General features: G+C 36.5%; 1 protein-coding gene across 8 annotated transcripts in view; it reads left to right on the top strand.

Moving 5' to 3' along the window:
* Nucleotides 1-22,620, top strand: part of LOC139985593 (phosphatase and actin regulator 2) — a 389,376-nt gene that overhangs the window by 126,276 nt on the left and 240,480 nt on the right. For all 8 annotated transcript variants that reach the window (XM_072000143.2, XM_072000142.2, XM_072000145.2 and 5 more), the window contains 3 exons: nucleotides 19,319-19,483; nucleotides 19,634-19,732; nucleotides 21,507-21,845. In XM_072000143.2, the coding sequence (XP_071856244.1) occupies nucleotides 19,319-19,483; nucleotides 19,634-19,732; nucleotides 21,507-21,845 (603 nt within the window). The remainder of the gene's footprint in view (nucleotides 1-19,318; nucleotides 19,484-19,633; nucleotides 19,733-21,506; nucleotides 21,846-22,620) is intronic.

Here is a 22,620-nt window from a genome sequence, read left to right as displayed (position 1 = left end):
TGTCTTCTAGACCTTTTCTCATATTCATGATGGTCGTACGAGGCGCCGTTACTTTCATTCAGAGGCGTACCTTTCAGCCATTTGTTCCTTGGAATTCGCTCGCCGAGACTCTATTCACTAAGACGACTTTCAAAATTACCTTTACAACATTTTCACGCGTATCATGCACGCAGTATTATCCTGCATTGTGTTGGAAAGTCGAGAAAATTGTATATAAAACTTTCAGCATTAACAACGACGAGATTTGATTTCTTAGAAGATATTGATACATGAAATAAAAAAAAAATATTAAATTGTTTTGAGATTAAGGGTCGACTCTCCATAGACCTTATATTGTATCTGACAATTACTGGTTTCGTTCACTCTGACATACACAGTATATATACCGTTTAAATGTACACAGAAACAAAAGAAAGCGTTTTTGCGATGTCCATCGGATTGTCTATTTCTATTTCGCGATCCAATCGGTAGAGCTACCTTGGGCAAAGCCCAAACCAAACGTCAGAATAAAAGAGTAATTGGCCCGTGTATAAAAGCTGAAAAATATAAAGTCATACAGAGGGTTGAATGATAGGCTCGCAGACAATTTTGTTTATTCTCGACTCGGCTCAATTTTTACGAGTTTTCAACTTACAGCTACACTCAGAAATGTAGAATAATTTGTAACTCATATAAGATTCCTGAAATTTAATAAAGAAGGTACAAAAACGCCTTGCATCAGATTTCTAAAGTAACATGGAACGGTAGAAGTAAGAAAATTTACAATATTGTCAAACATACTTCGTCAATAATTAATAACACTCTAAAATAATCTTCTCCGCGGAGAATCTCTGTAGAATTAGCAAATCAAATTATCGAGGCAATATCTGCTCATAATTTATCATCAAGTAATGTCCTCCTTACCAGCGAAATTTGCAAAATATAATGTACTTTTCACAATAAATTGTTATGAATTTTTGAACATGGTTAGATCAGTAAGAATATGATAGCTCTTCCATTAGCTGTCAAATGAAATTATTAAGATAACTATCGCTCGTAAGCGATAATTATGTCAAAAGCAAAATACAGAATTATTTATATATTTTTCACGATAAACTGTAGAATTACTGATGGAATGTAGTTAAACCGGTAAAAATATAACAGTTTCTCTACCAAGTGTCAGATGAAACTATCAAGATAATTATTGCCCATAACTCATCATTAAGAAATTTCCTACATTACTGACCAGCTTTCACGGTAAACTATTAGAATAATCGCTGATCAAAGCCAACTAAATCAATAAAAATATAACAGTGTACCTGTGGCAGGTGTAAATATTCTCATGAGAAACTAAAGTGGGAGTATCTTTAAGTTACGATTCGGATGAAAAGGAATGGTCGTCGAACTATCCGGTCACGTGTTCACCGTGGTTGCGTGACTGGCAGGGCACGTAGGTAAACGCATTGCTCGCTGCGTAACACACTACGCGTAGTACTCGCGTACCGCGTTCCAGTACGTTTACACCGTAGTAGCAGGGGAATAACGGTGCTCGTTGTATGGCTGCGTTCACAACGTGCACTGGAACGTGACGTTCCCCCGATTTACTGAAACTCGATTAAAAAATTTCATCTATTTTTTCGTCCATGTGGAATTATTTGGATTGTGGAGGTGATGTGAAAATTGAAGCGAGTAACGGGAAATAAAATAATTTGAATATTAGAATACTTTCATCTATCATGCGATATAGTATTTCATGCATCATAAAATTCCATTTATAGCAGCGAAATTTTATTTAGTGTCTGACTAACCGACTGAATCTATTTATTTCAACACGAACTTTTATCTTTCGAATGAGAAGTTGTATCATTGTTCTCATGGCGATAGGCATCTACATAAATATACATACATTTTTGTATACATAGTTTATGAAAGATAGTCTTGTGGTTGGCTTGTAGGCTAACTGAATCATGTAAATGTATTTAAGTAACATACAAAACGATTTAATTTAAGATTTGTAAATTATATTCTTAATTAAAGTGGGAACACATATTAAATGGGAAATTCAGTTGTGACAAAAATTAAGAAGATTCTTTTCGCTCAACTTTCCATTTAATTCTAGAAATGCGTTTAATTTGTTTATATTTCATGGGTGATTAGAAGCATGAGTAGCATTAACTTGAAATATGTGTACTACGTATACGAAGTAAATATCTACTTACAATCATTGTTTTAATAATAACCTCATTTTCTGGTTAATTAATTGTGACCGAAATAATTAAATTCACATTAAATTATGCAGCCATGTAGATACATTGTACTTATATGTATATTCTATATGTGGTATAATTAAATTCGCATAACATGTTTCTGTTTTGTTTAGAGATAGAGCAGAATATTCTACCATAGTTATACGAATAGTGGAACATTTGAGTATACATATAGAATGTTTTGATGATAAAAGCTGAAATTGGACTTTGCCCCAACGACCCCCAAGGTACTAATTGTAAAATTATATAGAACAGTTTACAGCGCAATATATAAACATCTCTGTTGTAACAAACAAATTATAACTGTTGTGTTTTCTATCTTTGTGCATTTTAACAACATGACTTGGGGGAACGAAAAAAGAAAGCAACGTGTAGCCTGTCAGAGCGAACGATATTAAAACGAAGGTATTTCTAACGACAAAAGTAATAAAAATAATCGTACCTCTTAATCTGTTAAAAATCGAAAAATTATGAATAATTATACTTATCAATAAAAACAGTAATTTCTTGGTCATTTGTTAATGGATCAAAATGACTCATCGGACCTTCCTACTCTTAATCCCAAAAAGGTAGTTCACCTTGCATGCACCTCAACAGAAAACGATCCAATCGACCGGTCCTCGAGCAAAAAGTAACGAAACAGGACGAAAGAGACGAGCAAAGAAGCCAGACGATCCGTTTCGTTCGATTCAGACTTCTTTTTCTGTATCGCATCGTATTAACGACTACGCTTAATATCCATCGCTGACTCATGTTTCTTCCCCTGATTCATAATGCTTGCTGTGTTCGACGATACTGGTGCGTTAAGAAACAACCACGTTCGGTCGCAAGTGAGAATCATCGCTCTCTATCGATGACTTCGAAAGCATTCAGAGTTCGGTTGAATGCAATTATTTGCATATTTATTCGGTGGCAGAGCACACGCTGCCGATAAAAGGGGCGATATTGAAGAGCGATTCGGGGAAGTGATGGCTTGATGTGAATTCACCAGGAGAAAGTTTCGATCGATTCGGAAATACTTTTGCATCGTAGCTGGAAAAGAGAGAGGGAAAGAGAGGAGGGAAGAGTTTGTTTGTTCGAGGCGGAGTTTTATTCCTGTTTCTGCTTTCGTAGGGATTTTGGTTTTCTTTAAATTTATTATTAGTGCATATTATTTATTTATTATTAGTACACAGTATTAAATTTATTATGGTATATATTAAGTAATCTTTCTTTAAGTGTAGTTAGTCTGCGTGAAGACTATATTAGATTACTATAGAATTATTTTTAGTATTTTTCTAGTACCTCGAGTCGTTGGTATGTAAAAGAAATGCGTTTCTTTAATATTCAGGGCTTCTTTTGGTTAAGGTTTTAGTTCGATTGATTCGTTTCTTAGAATTTGATCTGTTTTTTAGCTTCTATTTAAATTCTATGTGTGTACTATGTATTTTGTGTCGATATCGATAACCCGAAATGCAGATTGCAGAATAAAGATATATGGAAATAACTTCACGCCGTTGCTGAACGATTGATTTGAAGTTGTAATAAAAATAAATTGAACTAACAAAAGAATTCAGAGTGGTCCTCGTTGCACCATCGATAACAATTATTTGTTCCATGTTTTCTATACTTATAATAAAAACAATAGAATAAAGTGAAAAACGATAAATAAAAGGATATAATGGGTGATTGAATTATTACAAACACTTGTAAGAATCTGCAATAGGAATAAAATGGAAAATGCACTTAAAACGAAATCTCCTTTATTACACAAAGCATCGTTGCTCTCCTCCTCCATGATATATAATAAGAACGTTTAAACAAATTTTTAAACAGAAGCGTAGAACAAGTATTTCTAAGTTTTCCATTCGACTACAATATCCCAACACATTACATTACCAGTTTCTTTATCTCTTCCTTCAACTCCTTATCTCATCCACCGCAATTCCTCTACTTTCTCACACCTTAAACTCCAGTTCCGTCTTAGAACGCCTTAATGCGCCCACCAGTTCCACTTCTATGTACCTTACACCGGTCTACACTAAAACTTCGTCGAGTTGAGCGACACTGAATGATTCTCTCATTTCTTGGTCAGCTCGAACGACGGTAGTCCACGAATGAAACGGGTTTAAGCTTCGAGACTTTTTCGTAGATTCTTTGAAGATCACTCGAGCGTGGCGTTTCATTAAGTTCTACGGTTGTCGTCACGCGTTTTGTTGAAACAGCGTGATGTAGAGAATAAAACGATGGCAATCGAGATTCACGAGGAAGCGCAATTATACGAGCGTTTTCGTGTCGAGAAAGTCGTCACGTTCCAAGGACTCGCGGAGTAATCTTTCTCTCTCTCTCTCTCTCTCTCTCTCTTTAATCGACCTCGAATCCGATCGGCGTACAACTAGATTCCTGTAATTACCGGATGCCTAACTCACAAGGACAATATCCTGTCCTACTGTTGCGGCACCTGTGATTTCCTTCCACTTGCTCTGATACCATTTTCATGAATCTTTCTTGTTAGCTTGTTAAACGATAGACAAAATTAAATAGAGCGTAATTAGAATTTGTAGGAAGTTTTCAATTTATTAGTTAGAATTTTTAAGAATTTTTTAATTTAGCTGTCGTAGATTTTAGTTTTCAACGGGAACAATTTTCTGATGTACTTAATGTGGGAAATTTTAGTAGTACGGATAATAAACTGTTAGGAATTCTTTGAAGTTTGGAATTTAAGGTTCTGCTTAAGAGATTTTACTGCGAATAATACTTTTCATTTCAAGCAATTCGTCTCATTATACATTTTGTACGATGCAATTTTTATATCCTTGAATTTATTACATTGATTCTCGCTTGTTTATTAAGATAAGAAGATACAGAGATTCTTTATTAGTATAAGGTTTCATCATCATCATGAGCTAACAATAGCAATCTCTATTACATAGAAAAGATAGTGATACAATTAGTTTCGAGCGATTTGGTTTGTTGTTCCTTTCATACGTGTACAGTGGGATTAACATTCGCAACTTTTTAATCTTTGAATTTATTGCATTAATTCTATGTTTCGTAGATGTTGAAATAGTTTCGTATAAAACGTAAACTCTCGCGAGTTACATTAATCAGTTACATCGGGGCTCATTATTCTGTTGCGTTTAATTGCAAGAAACTTTAATTACGTAGTTTTCCTTGTTTAATTGTGCATGTAGAACGATTATAGTTGTTTTTCCTCTCTAGGCGTTTCTTTGAACTTTTTAGCATTTGGAATTAGTTGCTATAAATAGTGAAAATCTAAAAAAAACTGAGAAATCCTGAAATAAAGAACGTTATTGCAATTAGTTTCAACGTATTTTCTTTTTATAGATCAGTTCCTTAAATAACAATATTATTCTTAGCTGCAACTGCATATGTAGGTATATCTTTCTTGAACAAATTTTAACGCGATTTGAAACAAAACGTAAATGCTATTACAATACACGTAAAAATAGGATTTTAATACATATAAGATGTTTAAATTAACAAACTTAATGTCATATAGATGCTACACCTATCCTAAGATAACTTGACACGAGCAATAGAGAGGAGTAATTCGATGAAATAACAGATTCGTGTGCACAAATTTTCTGAATTTATAAATAAATCCATCTAATGGAGTATGACAATTTGATTTGTTAGTATTATTAACCACTAGCTTAATTCTTTGTATTATTCAATCAAATTAAATCCTAATCGTTATCCCCTTGGCTTTTTCTTATCCCTAATTATCCAAACATTAGCGTAACTGGATTATTTCGATAAGAATGATATTTGTTTGTATCCTTTCGAGGTTTGAGGTCCTATTCATTATTCTCCTCGGCTTTTTCTAATCCCTAATTATCGAAGTATTAGTATGACTGTATTATTTCGATAAAATTAATATTTGTATTCTTAGGAGGTTTAAACTTACAAAGATCCATCCTTCATCCAAGTCTCTGAAAGGGAATCCTTGTAATTCAATTTCAGTCTCGGGCTAGAAGACCCTCTTCTCTGCGTAATTTTCTAAATTTTTGATCGAAGGAAGCTGTTCTTCTTGTGAAATCTAAACGCTTATTTACAATTCCTGTCGATAAAATGTGAATTAACTATACGTTCTCTCGGAGAATGGAAGAAATAATATGCCTAATGTATTATAATAAAGTATTACTTAAAATACATATTTTTCCAGATGCTTGAAAGAATATTTAATATACGAATCGAATAAAAATGTTATTTCATAAGAATCGTAAAAGAAAAAAATGGATTTAATTAAGCAAATTAATTCAATCGAAGGCAATGTAATTTAATCAATTGCTTGGAACAGAATTTTATAATCGGCAAGGTGTTTCTGTCAAATATTTACTTTCGTTCCCAGACATATACTCGTCTCTGCAGAAATTAATAGGAAAAAAACACACGAACAATCCTCATAAGCAAGCGTTTCCACCTTTCGTGAACTTCGTATTTTTCCATGAAGAAACGCGCAAACAGACGTGATGGTAGCGAGCCATAAAATCATGGGAGGGTTGCGTGAAAAGAAAAGAATGTATAAAAAGCAAAAGGACATGCGCATGTAGGTGATGCAATTAGGGATTAACGAGCATTTAGCCCGGCTGGAAAGGCGAATAATGGAGATTCGATCCCCTGCACGTCGCAAAGGGCGAAAGGTGCGGCGGACGGCAAACCAAGGGGTGGCTTTATGGTTTCTTGTGCTTTGTGCCTGCGAAATACTATGTGCTGCTGGGCGCGTTCCAGTTGAGTCGGCTCTACACCCGCCCGTCCGTCATTTCTGTTTACCGTTTGCTTGCTTGTTTCCAGCCGTCGGAGGAAATTATACGGAGATAGATCGATGCTTTCTGGCGCCTTCTAACCGCGTAGGAACGTCTCTTGGCCTCGAATCAGTAGGTAGAAGTTTGAAGAGCCGGTTTGAGTATCGACGAAGAACTTCTTGACAGAATAACCGGCGAAAGATGTTTAACACTAGAACTATCGACTTCTAAAGTATGGAATTTGTATCAAAGAAATTCGAATGGAAGGTGTATAAGAAAATGTACATATAAATATTCCAAGAGAGAAGCAAGTTCTTTTTCTTCATAAAAATGTTATTAAAATTCCCATCTATGAAATTTCTATGAAAATATTACATGTTAGATATTTTTGCCAATATAGTAGTTTGTTAATTTGGTATTAACATCTTATTTTTATTATTATAAACTTTAATCTGAGTAAGAGTTTATGGAGATTCATAAAACTAACACTTAAACCAAAACCAAAGTCATTGGAATTAAACGATCGTTCTGCATATCTTCCAATAACTTGGACGATGACACCAAAGACTCCATGTTATCTCCTTTACGAAAGAACAGTTTCTTATTATCTCCAACGCTTAAACCGAAATCATCTCAATTACACAATTCTCTATTCACCCAAACATTCCTCGATAGCTGCTTATTTCTCAATCTTCCTAAACCAACGAGCCGGGCCTCCGCAGACCTAAACCAACAACAGCTAACTATCCTCGACCAAACACAGCGACCTACCCACATCTATCGATCAAAATCCTACTCGAATCACATCTGGATTTCGGTAGGAACGGCACGCGCACGAAAACCAACAACGCACCCATTCACGGATACACGAAAGTAACCGACGATCCACGACGAAGCTTTTGTCTTCCCGAATGCGGCGTCGTACTCGAGACAGAGCGAGTACATCTATCGAGGCGCATGCCTCCAGGAAAGAAGTTGCGAGGGCACACCTGTATCTCACCTCAGCTCGGCCACCGCAGGAATGCGTTTCAGGGGTTCAAGTTGACAACCAGCGGCCATGTAATTGGGGAACGGAAAACACTGTAGCGTCTCCATAGCAACACCCTCAGCATCCCTTACCGGCGGAGCCCCAGCTCGGAGGAGGCCTTCGACCATGCCCGGGGCAACGTGCCCTAACCGACTGCACCCTCGCTTTATCTCTCTGCGTTTTTTCACCCCGTTCTCTCGAACGTCCTGCGAGCACCGAAAAATGTCTGGAGCTCGTTATTTCATTAGAGAATCTCGTCCTTCTGCAGGGATTGCTTAATCGCGGCGACATGATCATTTTCAGAGATGTTCGAGTCCATTGGACGGAAGAAAGGTTTATCGATTTGAGCGGATACTGGGAACGCGTTGGTGATATGAAATTTAGAGGAATTCAGAGTTTGATGGAGGGGAAAATAGAATGCATCGATACTTAATATGCTGATTATGGTCGATGTTGCGTGGTAGTTTATTGCGACTGAAATTTTGTTTTTCTTAGCACGTTAGTGCTGATAACGTTAACCACGGCGTCAGCCGGCCTCGGGAACAACCAGACAGTGACATCACCGTGTTGTCATCTGAATGTTTCAAGTTGTGAAATTTTACAGGAGTTTTTAATATAGCGTTTGAACTAGCGAAGAGGAGAATAGGCAAAAGGATAAAATCATAATTATACAACGTGCCATGAAAGGAGCGTCGTCTTTTTGGTTTGTCGTCATTTTTTTCCTGTTGGTGTTATGACAATTTTGAAATAACAATCGCGTATTGTAACTACGCAATTCTATTATAGAATATTCGACACCACAGCAAATCTTGCTATCAAATTTTACTATAATCAATCATGCGAATTATATCAAAAATTAGTGACAATGATTGGTTCTCTCTTTTACCTGATTTAAGAACCTCAGATTTCTTTCTGTTAGTACTATACTTCAACTTATACAGATCTTAAAATGCGTTGCGTTCGATGCAACAATATCTAGAATGTTTGGCTACTTTATTAACACGTTGACTGCCACGCGAGTTTTGTATAGTTTGTCCTGCAATAAATTAGAATAAATTAAAATATATTAGACCAGAACATTTCATTTTTACAAAATATTATATCGTACTTGCGCGATTTTTCTCTAACGATGTTATTTAAATCATTCGCATTGTTGATAATATTTTAATCCATGGGATCTACTTCATTTTGACCACTTGAAAAAATTTGGTGACGTGTTTGATCGCCGTATCAGCCAACGTGTTAACCATATCTTTTATCCTCGCACAAGAGATAGGTACCATATGGATCCAAACAAGGTTACTTCGGGTTACAGGGTGTAGTATACGTGGTTAGAGGATTAGATGGGATGTGCAGAGGCTGATGCGTGAACGGATACAGGTGGAGGTTCGTGAAAGGCGAGACAAGGTTCTAGGATTACTTCAGACACGGTTGTAGTTTGTCTCATGGTGGATTTGTGGAGTTTGGCAGATGTAGGATTAAGTTGAACAAATTGCAAGTTGGGTTCATGCGTTGCATCGTGTGGCTTGTAGTCGTTTATTTAGAAAATAATATCTAAATTAGCGATTCTTAGGTTTTTTGAGAGTAAAATAAATTCGTTTTAAATATTCCTGTACCATTAAATTCCTGATACAGTTAATTGTAAACATTAGTAATTAAAGATTTTTATCATAAGTTTGACATATCAATTGTTATAATGCTTGTATCATCCTGTAACGACGTTATCTGTCATCGCTTTCCCCCCATGGATAGGTCCTTGCGAATCTCCCCTCAAATTCACCCTTTGTATACCCATAATCTTCACCATGTTCCACTGATTCCTACATCCGCTTAGTGGAGCGAACAATGAGTAGCATTAAGTTGTCGACAGATCATTAAGTCGACAAGAACATAGCTTAGCTAGGAAGGCGATTCAAATTCTTCAAAATTGAAACATTGCTCGTATGTTCAAAATTCTAACTATTGTTTAACTCTCAACTTTTTTTTAAATTTCCAATAACTCGGATTACAACATCAAAACTTTTCGATTTAATTTTCTTTTGAAAATATAATTATTCCAAGAGGATAGACACGACACAAGGAAATCTAGTACGATAATCGTAAATCGTATAATTTCTAACGAAGTTATCTGTCGTCGTTTCTCCCATGCGAATTAGCCCTTGAGTTTATCATTCGCGCATCAGTGGCCTTCGATAAGTCCCGTTGCGTGTACATATCCGTTTAGCAGAGAGAACGACCAACGACGTCAGGTTGTCGACCGATTATAGAGCCACTCGGCACGGTTCAAGATCCCTCGAACAATAACGCTTGTCCATTGTTGTAGCGGGAATGCCTGTTGCGTCAAAGCGACGCCAACGGCCCTTATGGCGCACAACGACATAGTTGAGGGACGTTCGAGTCCATTTGTCCGCTCGCAATATCGAACTCGTAACTGCACCCGGGGGCGAGCCGCCACCGCCCCTACGAATCGTCTTCGTCTCTCCCCCCATGTATTCCGTTCCAACCAAGATAATTAATTTCCTCCTGACAGACATTGCGAGGGTTTTTGTTTCGAAAGATGTTGCATGTTACGTTTGATATATGGATTTGTACAGTGTTAATAACTCTTCGGTTTATTTTACTCTTCTAGAGACTTTATCAGGGTCCGTTACTTTTTTTAAAAAGATATTCCATGTTACGTTCGATATAGACGCGTATTCGTGTAATGTTCAATAATTCTTCGGTTTATCTCGCTCTTATGAGAAATTCTTTTAAGGTTCGTTACTTTTTTGAATTTAATATCTCTTGGTAATTTTTAAACTTTATTCGATGAAATATCTTTTTTATTTTTTATACTTGTCTCAGATAAAGAGTCAGTCAGATATCTGGGCATGACTCTGGACAGAAGATTGACATGGAAACAACATATCTTAGATAAAACCAAACAACTCAAAGTAAAATTTTAAAAACTCTACCGGCCTATCGGCCGACGTTCCAACTTAAACACGCAAAGTAAAATTACATTATACAAGGTCATAATAAAACCTGTTTGGACCCATGGAATCCAACTATGGGGAACAGCAAGTAATTCCAACATAGAAATTCTTCGACGATTCCAATCGAAAACCTTAAAATCCCTAATAGATGCACCTTGGTACGTCACCAACGAAACGATACATCACGATCTCAAGATACCCACAGTCAAAGAAAAATTATCCAAATTCAGCAATAGACACAACACAAGAGTTAACAACCACCAAAACCCTCTAATTACTCAACTACTCGACACGTCGGAACAGATCCGCAGGCTAAAATGACATTACACCTTAGACCTAAGCACTAGATTCAAATAGAATCAAGCATACTATAAACACTTATTAATTATGTCATAGTACCACGCCAAATAAATTTACTTAAAATTCTCTAACGAGAATTGATTGTAAAATAAACGCAAATAAAAAAAAAAAAATACTTGTTTCTCTTTATCTCTGTTGAAGTGGTGTCACCACTTCTAAGAAAACTCTACATCTGATCTTTTAATTTTCTCAAGCACTGAAGCCATCGACAGCGTATAGACAAAAGATTGGATCGAAGGCAAACCATAAACAGTATATAGGCGACGTTGGCTTCAGGGTTTTCAGTCATAGGGTAACGCATTGCTAGTGTGCGGATCTGGGTCAGCTCATATTATATTCCGAACTTCGTATTTACACTTTAGTATTTTAAAATATATATTTTCTACCTTACAATTTATCCACGCGTTCCTTTGTATTCACATACATCTAATAACCTCAACAATTTCAAATTCATCTTTATTCACCCTTCGTACCACCTACTTCGCCCACCCTTTCAACAAATTATAACAAACGAGCTACATTCGTACTTCGTAATAATCCATGGAAACTGTATAAAATCCTGTGTCCATTTCAAACTACCCTCGATTTGTACTTCAATCTATACTTTAGTTTCAAGCAGACCGAAAAAAAACCAGTTGCATGTATCAATTATTGAACCGATTGCTCTTTGTATGTGTACGTACTTCATCCACTCTTTGTGATGACAATCAAAGCATAAAGTCGACACCAAAATATTCAGGACCTGTACTTCGATCTATACTTCAACTTCACCAAACACTCGAAAACCAGCGACACTTATCAATTATTCATTCGATTAGTCTCATACTTGCACTTCATCTACCCTTCTTTGATGCTCGATCGAACCGAACATCCCCCGGTTAGCAAAAAACGATCCTCAGTATAAAATCGTGTATCCGCGACGAGCGACCCTTGATTTGTCCGTGGGTCTGCGTACTAATAAGGATTCGGTTTGTTTACACGATGAAGCGGAATCCCCGTGGCGGAAATGCGTTTATGAAGGCGGATTTCGACGAATCCCTCCGGTTTGGCCAGATTAAACGACCGCAAGTATCTATGCGGGTCGGTGGTTGCTGCTTCCATTTGCATATTAACCACTCTGACCCGGGAATTACGAAGCGTCGTGCCCTGCGCGGTTACACACACATACACGCGTATAGACACATCTTGCGTACGTATCGAGTGGCGGTAGTTCATTATCGATCGATATCGACCACGTTCGATGCCTACGAGACACACACGTGCCGTCGTGAAAATTAAATTGTCGTGTGATTCGATAACGAGTTCAAGAATTCTATCGCCCGCTTCGAGGATACTTAAACAATGGCTTGTTCGAGGATAATAGCCATTTCGAACAACTTTTAATGGCGGAGCTTAGGGATTATAATGTTTTTAGGATGGCGAACTGTGTAAGTAGATAATCATGTGATGGAGTGGATGGCTAAGTGGTTGGGTCGTAACCTGCTGGAGTTTCAGGATTTAAGGATAATTTTTATGACTTTACTTTGATGAAAGGGTGTATGGAAGATCCTTATCTTTCTGAACATTTTGGTGTGATACGTGTTTGGCCTATAGTCGGGGTTTTGTTAACGTTGTTTGGTAATGAAGAAAATTATACGAGCTTCTCAGAAATCAAATTCAAATTTTATTAGTCTCTTAATTTCAGTACTCGAGTACACGATTAATATGCGATTGTCAAGAAACAAATGCTTATTTTCATAAATCTATATACGTATCGTACAAGGATGATATAAATAATAGCAAATTCCAGGATACATTTAATAAATAGTGTTCGCAACATCACTTCTTTCGATTGATCGAGTAGATCAATGTGACTTCTGAGGCTTCTTCAATTTATGGAGTTAATTGCACACAATGTGGCTTTGTTATTAAAACATACTAAACTCAAGACACGAGTGTCGCGACATAAAGGAGAGCAAATTCGGGTAGTTACATTGATAAAGATCGCGTCGTAGTTTATCGTTTATCAAATTAAACATAATACATACGATCGTAACATACGATCATTTTTAATCAAGTTTCTCTAATTTCTTAGTTTCTCTAATTAATTCCTTAGGACGATCAATCAGGCTATTTTCAAGATAACAATACATTTGTCAAAACATGAATCATTCAAAACCTGAATAACACCACACACTCGACATTCTTATTTGTACCGATCATTCGATTCGCAATTGACGTAAATCCCGCACATACACTAAACCAACAGATCGTGTCATCGTTTTCTCGGTCTTATCTCTTATCAATATATAATATATAGCAATCGTTCTCTGCTCTAAATCTTACTACGGATATAAATAAAAGATAGATCGAACAAATAGAAGAAAGAGAAGAAACTGGGAAAATAATTTTAGCGCGAAAATATCACTTTTGACGATGCGCTATGGGAACGACAGTTGCTGCCGATTTGTCTTCTCCTTTTTACCACGTCTTGCCACGATAATGGGCAGACTCGCAGTAAGATGCATCGCGATCTCGAACAATAGGAAACTGCACTCCATCGTCGCGTTAATATTGCCATTGTCCGCGAACGGTAGACGATGCACATCGGTGCAACGACTCTCGACGGCCTTTGACGCGCGTGAATAGGCCTCCTAGGCACCGGAAACGCTTTGTCGCGTCAATTATTCCACTTCGGCCCGCGAGACGCCGATATATTCTACGCAAGACAACGACACGCTTTGCACGTGAATCGTCGATATAGTTGGAGATTAATGGAATTCCAGGATCAAGATTAATGTTTGGTAATTGCTTAAGCTACTCGTGGTTGGACAACTTGGTATTATACGAGGGAAGATGATGTAGGTGGTAGATCGTCTTTTATCCCTCAACTGCTGTGGTATCCGTGTAGTATTATAACTGTAAATGATTTTAAACAAATTCGAAGGGAGGAGTGTTCGATTACATCAAATAACGAGACGAGATCGTGATTAATTTCAAGTACAATTAATTAATATAATACTGTGACTCACAAAGTATTCGTATATTTACCAGAGGAAACTTTCATGTGTATATTGTAAGCGTTACGTAAAATATTTTGTAATTTTATCAGCGCTATTATCAAACGCGATTATCATGATTATATTGGAATAATTTATTTATGGTAGATTTATGTAAGATTTATATAAGATATCTATTGCAAGTATATGTATTTAGTAAAAGATAGTATAAAGCATGAATGGTTACGTAAAGTATGTAATAAATACGAATGAGAGTCTTAATGAATACTAATTATGAGACTTATTAATATCATAGATGACGGGTTGTTTAAACTCATGTGATCTTTGCGAAATATACATTTACTTGTACTAAATATCATATAACTCCTATATAAAATTTTAGAATCGTTAAAAATTTTGCCAATATATTGTCTGGTAATTAGGTATCATTATGATGTTAACGAAATTTCACAATGTTTTACACAACACTCTTAATATATTCGTAAAAGTTGTCGACAAGTGTATGAATACTTCCACGAGGCATTGTAATCGGTGAACCAACTTTCTTATCGAAGCAATCTGAATTTCCACGGAAAGATTTATTTTGCAGTACATTGCACTAACTTTTCTACAAATTACGAATTACAGACACATATACAATTTTATTAAATTACGAGATTATAGTATTTCACAGATCGATAAACGAAATTAAAAATCGCTACCCTAACAATGATATTGAAATTGAAAAATTTCTTTCTTTCTAGGTCACTGTCACGTTTTTGATTATCCAATTTCTCTGTTCTCTTTCGACATTTGTTCATTGAATTCACCCACGTGACTCGAAAAATATTCAAAAGATCGAGTTCTCTCGAAGCTGAGCCATCCACGTGGTTCGATCAACGCGGAGCTGTTCGAAACGGATATCGCATACCCGATCGATCGAACGTTCTTCGAGTAATTTTCAGCCACGATCGTTGCCAAGGAATGCCTTCTCCTCGAATCTCGTGCCAACAGCTTCGACGCCACTAAGCCATTTCTGATGGCATTGAGTCTACTTCTATCCCGAGAGAAAAGTCTCGACCTCCAGAAATCGAACTTGCTATTTTTCGAACCGTGTCGCTTCTTATTGAAACGCCGGAAGATCCGACAGATTTTTCTTCCTTTGATCCCTTACACTTCCGCCCTCGCATTGTCCGTCGAACAAGAAGCAACCAGATTACATTCTGCCACCCTGCCATCTATGAAAATTTGTTTCTGAGAAGATCGAAACTCGCTTTTGGTATGGATGGGAGGATTTTATTAACTTTTTTTTATTAATCTAAAGGATACGTGTCTCTTAGTGAGAATTTAGAAAATTGTTATTGATATGACAACACGTATTTCGTAAGAATTATCGACGAAATATTTGCAAGTTTTAATATTGTAATAATCTGGCACTTAGGATTCAACTTCGTAAACTTTTATCTTCGTGTTGAAATCGACTTTCGATCTAATCTGATAAAACTGATCACGAGTGTACCGAATGTAACATTAGGATTTTAATTGAAGATTAAATATTGAATTTCAATTACGATAGAATTCATGAAATTGATAAAATCTCTTAGAATGCTGTAATTAAGCTTCTCGATAACAAACCGACGACTATTTTATGTCGATTTTATGTATTTTTCAGCGAGCTAGACGCTAAGAGAAATAATGAAAACATCGATTGACGGCAAAGTTGGCATCTCTTGGAATATCGATATCAATTTTTGCTCTATATGAATAACGCATAAGAATCTCCTATATTTTAAAATTTTAAACAAACGACAACAGTTTCTTATATATTTAAATGCCATAGATTGCATTTATCTACCTCCAGAAGAATACAACTTCCATATAAAATACACGTATTAAACAATGCGAAGTTATTGTGTACGTGAATGCAAACATTTTCTAGAAACTTTATCGCAGAAGCTTTTATTATAGTACCTGCGAAAGAGGGTGGGAATTGGCCTTGTACATTTTTCTTTATCATTTTATAACACTGATATTATTCACTTCACATGGTACACGTTCTTCATAATTGAAAACTTCGTCGGTATCTATTTCATCGATACCAGCAACCCTATCTATTATACTTTCATGCTTACATTATATCATAGAACTATTATTATCTTATATAAAACAACTATGACGTTAAAAGCCGCTACGCCATCAACGGCTTCCTATTTTAACTACTTCAATTTTCTTCCTATTTCAATGAAAAACATCAAACTCATCAAAACGATGGATTATAAGTTGTTAATTCGAGCAATTAATAAAATCATGCAAGTTGGTGATCATGCAGATATACATGTTAGAACAATTCCATCGTGTTTAAAATAATTAGTGATCCCTTTGGAATATCAACTATCCCAAAATTTCCCTTTAACAGACGTCAATAGCAAAACCGATCGACCTTCGTCACTCCGTTTAATTGCTCCCAAATTAGACGCTCGGGGACTGAGTACGACCATACGATGCGATAGGCCAACCAAATTCGTCCCCGCGTACTAAGAATTCACCATAGAAGATCTGCCAACCAGAAGTGTCCCTGAGGGACGATCAAGACCGATAATAATCGTCGATCTCGACGAAACTGCCCTACCGCACGTTATCGTCCATTATTCCTCTCTAGGGGTTTCCCAAAATTTTCTTTCCACGACGATTCCCTTTCTTCCTCTTATGTTGTTTCAATTGTTCCTCATCACCGGGAAACACATGATTTATATTATATAGAGCTTTCGTGCTCGAGATGTTCTAACAGATATTAATTAATGGACGTTCGACATTCACAAAAATCTATGTACAAGCAAGATATTTTCAGCAAGAGAAGTTTCTTCTTTGAGAGCTACTTCTATTGCATCGTGGACAAAGTTCTTTGAGGCGACGTTTATGACGTTGGATTGTGCGGTTAAAGTTGAATGGCGTGGTTAAATTTTCTTAAACAGCTGAACATTAAGTAACATTGTGACGTTGTAGGGTTAGGTTAGTGCAATATGTAGCAGGATATTTAATGTATAATGTATGTAGGATATTTAATGTGTGGTTGATAGTTTTTAAGAAAAAAAGTCGGCAAATTTCAAATTGATAAAATTGCTCTGCATTAAGGTGGATTATTTCGAATACCGTAGAAAGGTCGTATATTCTAATTATTTGAGAGTTGGCGATAAACATTTTGCATATTACGACGTGGTAAATAGAATTGGTTTCGGAATTACTCTCATTTGACATTTATTACACGTTTAATCTACCGCTTATTTTATTCCCAACGATTACGTTGTAATGTAATCTTTACGAAATCCGAAGAAGTTTTAAGCTTGTAGCGCATGGAACATGGAAGACTCGAAATACTTCAACAGTCACTGTAATTTCAACGTATTAATTGCTATACGAATTAATTAGTTGTTAACAGAGGATGTTATTATGAGACCAATTGGCGGTTACTAGAGCGGAATAGTTCTAAAGTTTTACAATTCTAAATATACGAAGCGGTTACGGAGATCTCAATATATCATATTTCATGAATATTAATATCAAGCCTTCCTTACTAATTCTAGAAACATTAGAAATATCTCCCTATTCAGGATCTCTTCAATTCCATTTTTCACAGTTTTTTATTATCCAATTTTTCCCGAATACAACTGAAAAATTTATTTGATCATATTTTCCAAACGATATTGTCTTTTTTTATGAAAGACCATAGCCATTAAATATCTATGGGGCCACGATGTCGGGTATTGATTTTATGGTGACATCGACATGGCCGTCTAACAATGAGTTAAGAGGAACAGAACCATGTGAGTATGTGTGTGTGTGTGAGAGAGAGAGAGAGAGAGAGACAGAGGGAGAGAGCTGACCAAGCTCAGTACACTTCTCCGTGAATATTTGTCCAACATTTGTAAACAGTGTCATACTTCGAGAGGTACAATAATCCTGAAAAATAAGTTTTACTTCCGAAGGAAATGAAAGTCGTCTTATCATCATACGTTACGTGCTTTATCTCCTTTTGTCCATCACCCAGAGACCTTCCTTCTTAAAAACTACAGAAAGGGCGGGGGCAATAAAGCTTGGTAGAACAATCTTTAGGAAGTTTTAGCAGAGGACCGAGTTTATCTTATATTCTTTTCCCTTTCGAGGTAAAGACAAGCGGAAGTATTTTAATATGAACCTTTTATTGTCGAGTCATCGTCTTGTCTACTTTTTGGAACTTCCTTTAAGTTCCGAAGTACAAGTAAGTAGGAAATGTTATATCTGCAATATATGAATGAATTCTATTTGTTTTTTTTTTTTATTGTATATAAATCAGTTTAATTATACTTACCTTAATATTTGTTCGTAAAATAAACATTTTATGTGTAAATTCGTTAGAAATCAAATGTTCCGACAAACGATAATGATATTTCCTCGAATTGTTTCGTTAAAGCTATCATCGATTCGCCAGTATGAGTGTGGTAAATGCATTTTCTAGGGGATGTTTCATCCCTTGTCGGTAACGTAGAAATTCCTGGATTACGTTTTCCTGGAAAATCGTGGAAACACGGCAATCATATCCCAAGTCGATAACACGAGTGGAATGCAACAGTCGATGAAGTTGCACCCTTTTATTTTACCGACAATCGTTTTGATTTCAGTCGCTACATTATTTTGTAACATAATCCTTCTACGATAAGATTCTTATACAGCTACCTTTAGCATTTTTTCATTAATAATATGTTTTTAAGAATTACACGACGGGTTTATGCATTTATAGTGATTTTAAAAGCATAAAAATGTACACAACATACAAAAATATGTCAAAATATTCGTAATAATATCTAGTAGGTGAAGCAAATCTTTATTTAGATTCTGTTTCTTCAATTACATGAGATTAAAATGAACATTCGCAGTCTATTAATAATACTTCTAACATATTATGCAACTGGAAACAATTTCTATATGTAAATATATTTGTCTGTTACAGCGAAAAAGCAAAATGGGGCGGCATTACGAACGAACAGTTTGGGCTCGGGGGCAAGAACACCACCCCTTGAGAGGAAAAGCAAATTTTCAGCCCTCGGTAGACTCTTTAAACCGTGGAAGTGGAAACGGAAAAAGAAATCGGATAAATTCGAAGCTGCCTCATTGTGTGAGTATATTTTTAATAATAAATATTTAAAAAACGTGAAACGATAGATTGAAAAATAATTTAAGGGTATCATTTGATACACTAAATGACCTAGTGGCGATTTATCGATAAACCAGGATATTAACCAGGGGTTGTTCTTGACGATTGCAGCGCTCGAGAGGAAAATCTCTGTACGAGCTAGCAGAGACGAGTTGGTACAGAAAGGAATCCTGTTGCCCGTCATAAGGTCCACGTCGTTTCCGGAAAATGGTGAGTTTTCCGCTTTTACCATATGTCAGAGATTTTATAGGAAAACCTGAAATGTCGATGCTCGAGAGGAAATTGAACTGTCCCATATTTCATCCGTACGATTGTTCCTTACGATGGTACAATTTAAATTCAAATTTCCATTTTCTGATCCAACTTACATACCTTCGTGTTTTATTTAAACAAAAATTAAACATCCATGTACCCACGGAATCCATGTACCATCCATGTATCCCTGAATTGCTATTTTGTAAAAATTGAACAAAATCGCACCACATAACAATTGGTCAAACCTTAAAACACAATATCAAATTTTAAACAAAATGACATTTTATATGTAACGACCTAATATCTATAATCAAATTATCTCTGATTATCTCCAATTATTTAAAGCTTGTTCTGAATTTCGAGTAAATCAACCTAACAGCCATGGTCATCGTTCACGAACGTACTAACATACCAAGCTTTCAGAGTAACATATGTATGTTTCCCCTCAGCCATAGACTACGTTCACTTATCTCAAGTTTCTCTTTAACCCCAATTTCTCTTATCCGTGCGAACTTCAACCATCGTGAACTACCATAAACCAACTCTATGAAATCATAAAACCAGTATCTACGCGCACGAATGTTATCAAATTCGAAACAACCATCGAATATCGCTAAAGTTTCAAATTTCGAGTCACTTTGGGGGATGAGATCTCTGTGGGGTGGAGCTTTATTCGTGGTGGACAAATTCGGCAACGTACGAGTACAGGACCGTCTGTCCCGTGGAAATTGTCCAGTCTCCGGCTGATCAGGAAATAAGGGTCCATGATTTGCGGGTGGGAACGAGACGCGAATAGCAAGACGAAACGCTAAAGAACGTAATTAGGTTTCGCGCTTGTTATCACCCAGACATGGGCTCAATTTCCGGAACCGTCGGACACGTGGTGCGTCTACCTTCGTTTTATAGAAATATGGCCAATTTTGGATAGCTATCGTGGTTGTTTCATATTTTTTGCAGATTGCCTTCATATATTTCTTCTCTCTGTTCGTATATTTTTTAATAGCGCAAATGGGCAACGTTTATTGTATAGTGTACCCGAATCGATACTAAGGATAAAAGAAGTAATTGCCTTTAGGTTTTCTGAGAGACCAAATTTTCGGCTCCATCTTTTAAAATTCATGAAAGATCAGAGATGACTTTGAAAGTGGAACGATTATTTTATCATGAGACGATAATGATACGGACCTTCTTACCGACAACAGTGGTAAGACAAACTGCTGTTAGAAATTTAAGTTTATTTCATACATTCCACGTATCAATTTCGGTTCTGTCGTGTTTTTTGTCGTTTCCTGTACCGTACTAAATTACCTCTATATTATCCTTTCCTTTTGACTGTACTAACTTAAACATAAAATATTCACCCATCAACCTTAAACACACATCGATGTGACAAACATCCGAAATTCCTCTTTCAACTCTGAAAACTTCACTCTTGTTGGAGCTAATCGATCTCTTCATCACATTCTCAAGAGCAAACGGCAAAACATTTTCAAACGGTTGCAGGCCGAAATAGCTCTAAACGATAGTACACCGAAATAATTGTACATGCTCGCCATCGATTTCAATCCTCCTCTTCAAATTGCATCGTCAGAAACCATCTATTCCCAGTACGAACCATTGCCCGAAAACCATTCACTTAAACCAGCAGAAACGTGCGTACAGACTGTTTCAGACACTCCGCCGTGTTCATTAATATTTCCTGCTAATCGTTCTCGTTGCTCGTTTCCAGAAACGGCCGGCGACTCTCCCGACGGTCAGAAGCCGCCAACGCCGCAACAGACTCCCCAGCAGCAGCAACAGCAGCAACAACAGTCGCAACAGCAGCAACCAGCCGCTGGGGGTATTGGTACCGGTGGCGTCGGTGGTGGTGGCACCCCTGCAGCAACACCCACGTCAGCCGGTACCGTGCAGCAATCCCAACAATCCCAGCAAGTAGCATCGGCCACGCCGACCCCTACGACTGCCAATCCGCATTCTACAGGACCGCCCAGCAATCAACCCTCGCCGCATCCCTCGCCCCTTTATCCAGGGATACCACAGCCAGGTCAGCCCAACGGCAGCACGCAAGGTAAGATGCAAATATCGATATGATCCGAACGCGCAATACTCGAATTTCATGGAGATATATAGTATGGGAAGGTGTGCGCTGCATCTTTTCTTCTGGGAATTGGAATTGAGATGTATGGGATGTATAGATTGGAATTCAACTATACGAACGTATGGTACAACTTCGTTTAGACGTAACCGTTGACAGAAACTAAATGGACGTGTAATGGATTTGGTACTTACTACTGTTATATACTTAACTTTTATTTATTATATATCCTCATGTATCCCATGTATTACTATATATATATCTACGATTGTAATTAGACTAGGGATTTTTACGCATTTATGGGAAATTTGATACTACAAAAATGCATATAATTTATACAATATGCGAAAACATGTAAAATATCCAAAATAGATAATGTTTATTATAATACTTGGTAGGTGTAATAGATTTCTGTTTAGATTCCGTTTCTTTAGTTATGTTCATAGTAATATAAAAATGCATAAAAATCCGTTAGTTTGACTATAAATTATACAATTGAAATTCATAATACATAATGAAGATGATGAAAACGAAACATTTAAAGAAGAATATAACTAGTCTCAAGTATCTATGGTATATTTGATCGTTTTGATATAAATAGTCGTCAGAAAACACATCCTAATTCGGAGCCTAAGTACTTATGCTTATCAAATATCTGAAATTAGTTACTTCGATTTTCAAAATATGTAAATTTTAACATCTGACCGATTTTACGAGCGGATTATATCATTTCCATCGACTTTACTAA

Source organism: Bombus fervidus, chromosome 3 (assembly GCF_041682495.2).
Source record: "Bombus fervidus isolate BK054 chromosome 3, iyBomFerv1, whole genome shotgun sequence".
In the NCBI taxonomy this organism is placed as follows: Eukaryota; Metazoa; Arthropoda; class Insecta; order Hymenoptera; family Apidae; genus Bombus; species Bombus fervidus.
This window is presented reverse-complemented; position numbering and strand designations above follow the sequence as displayed.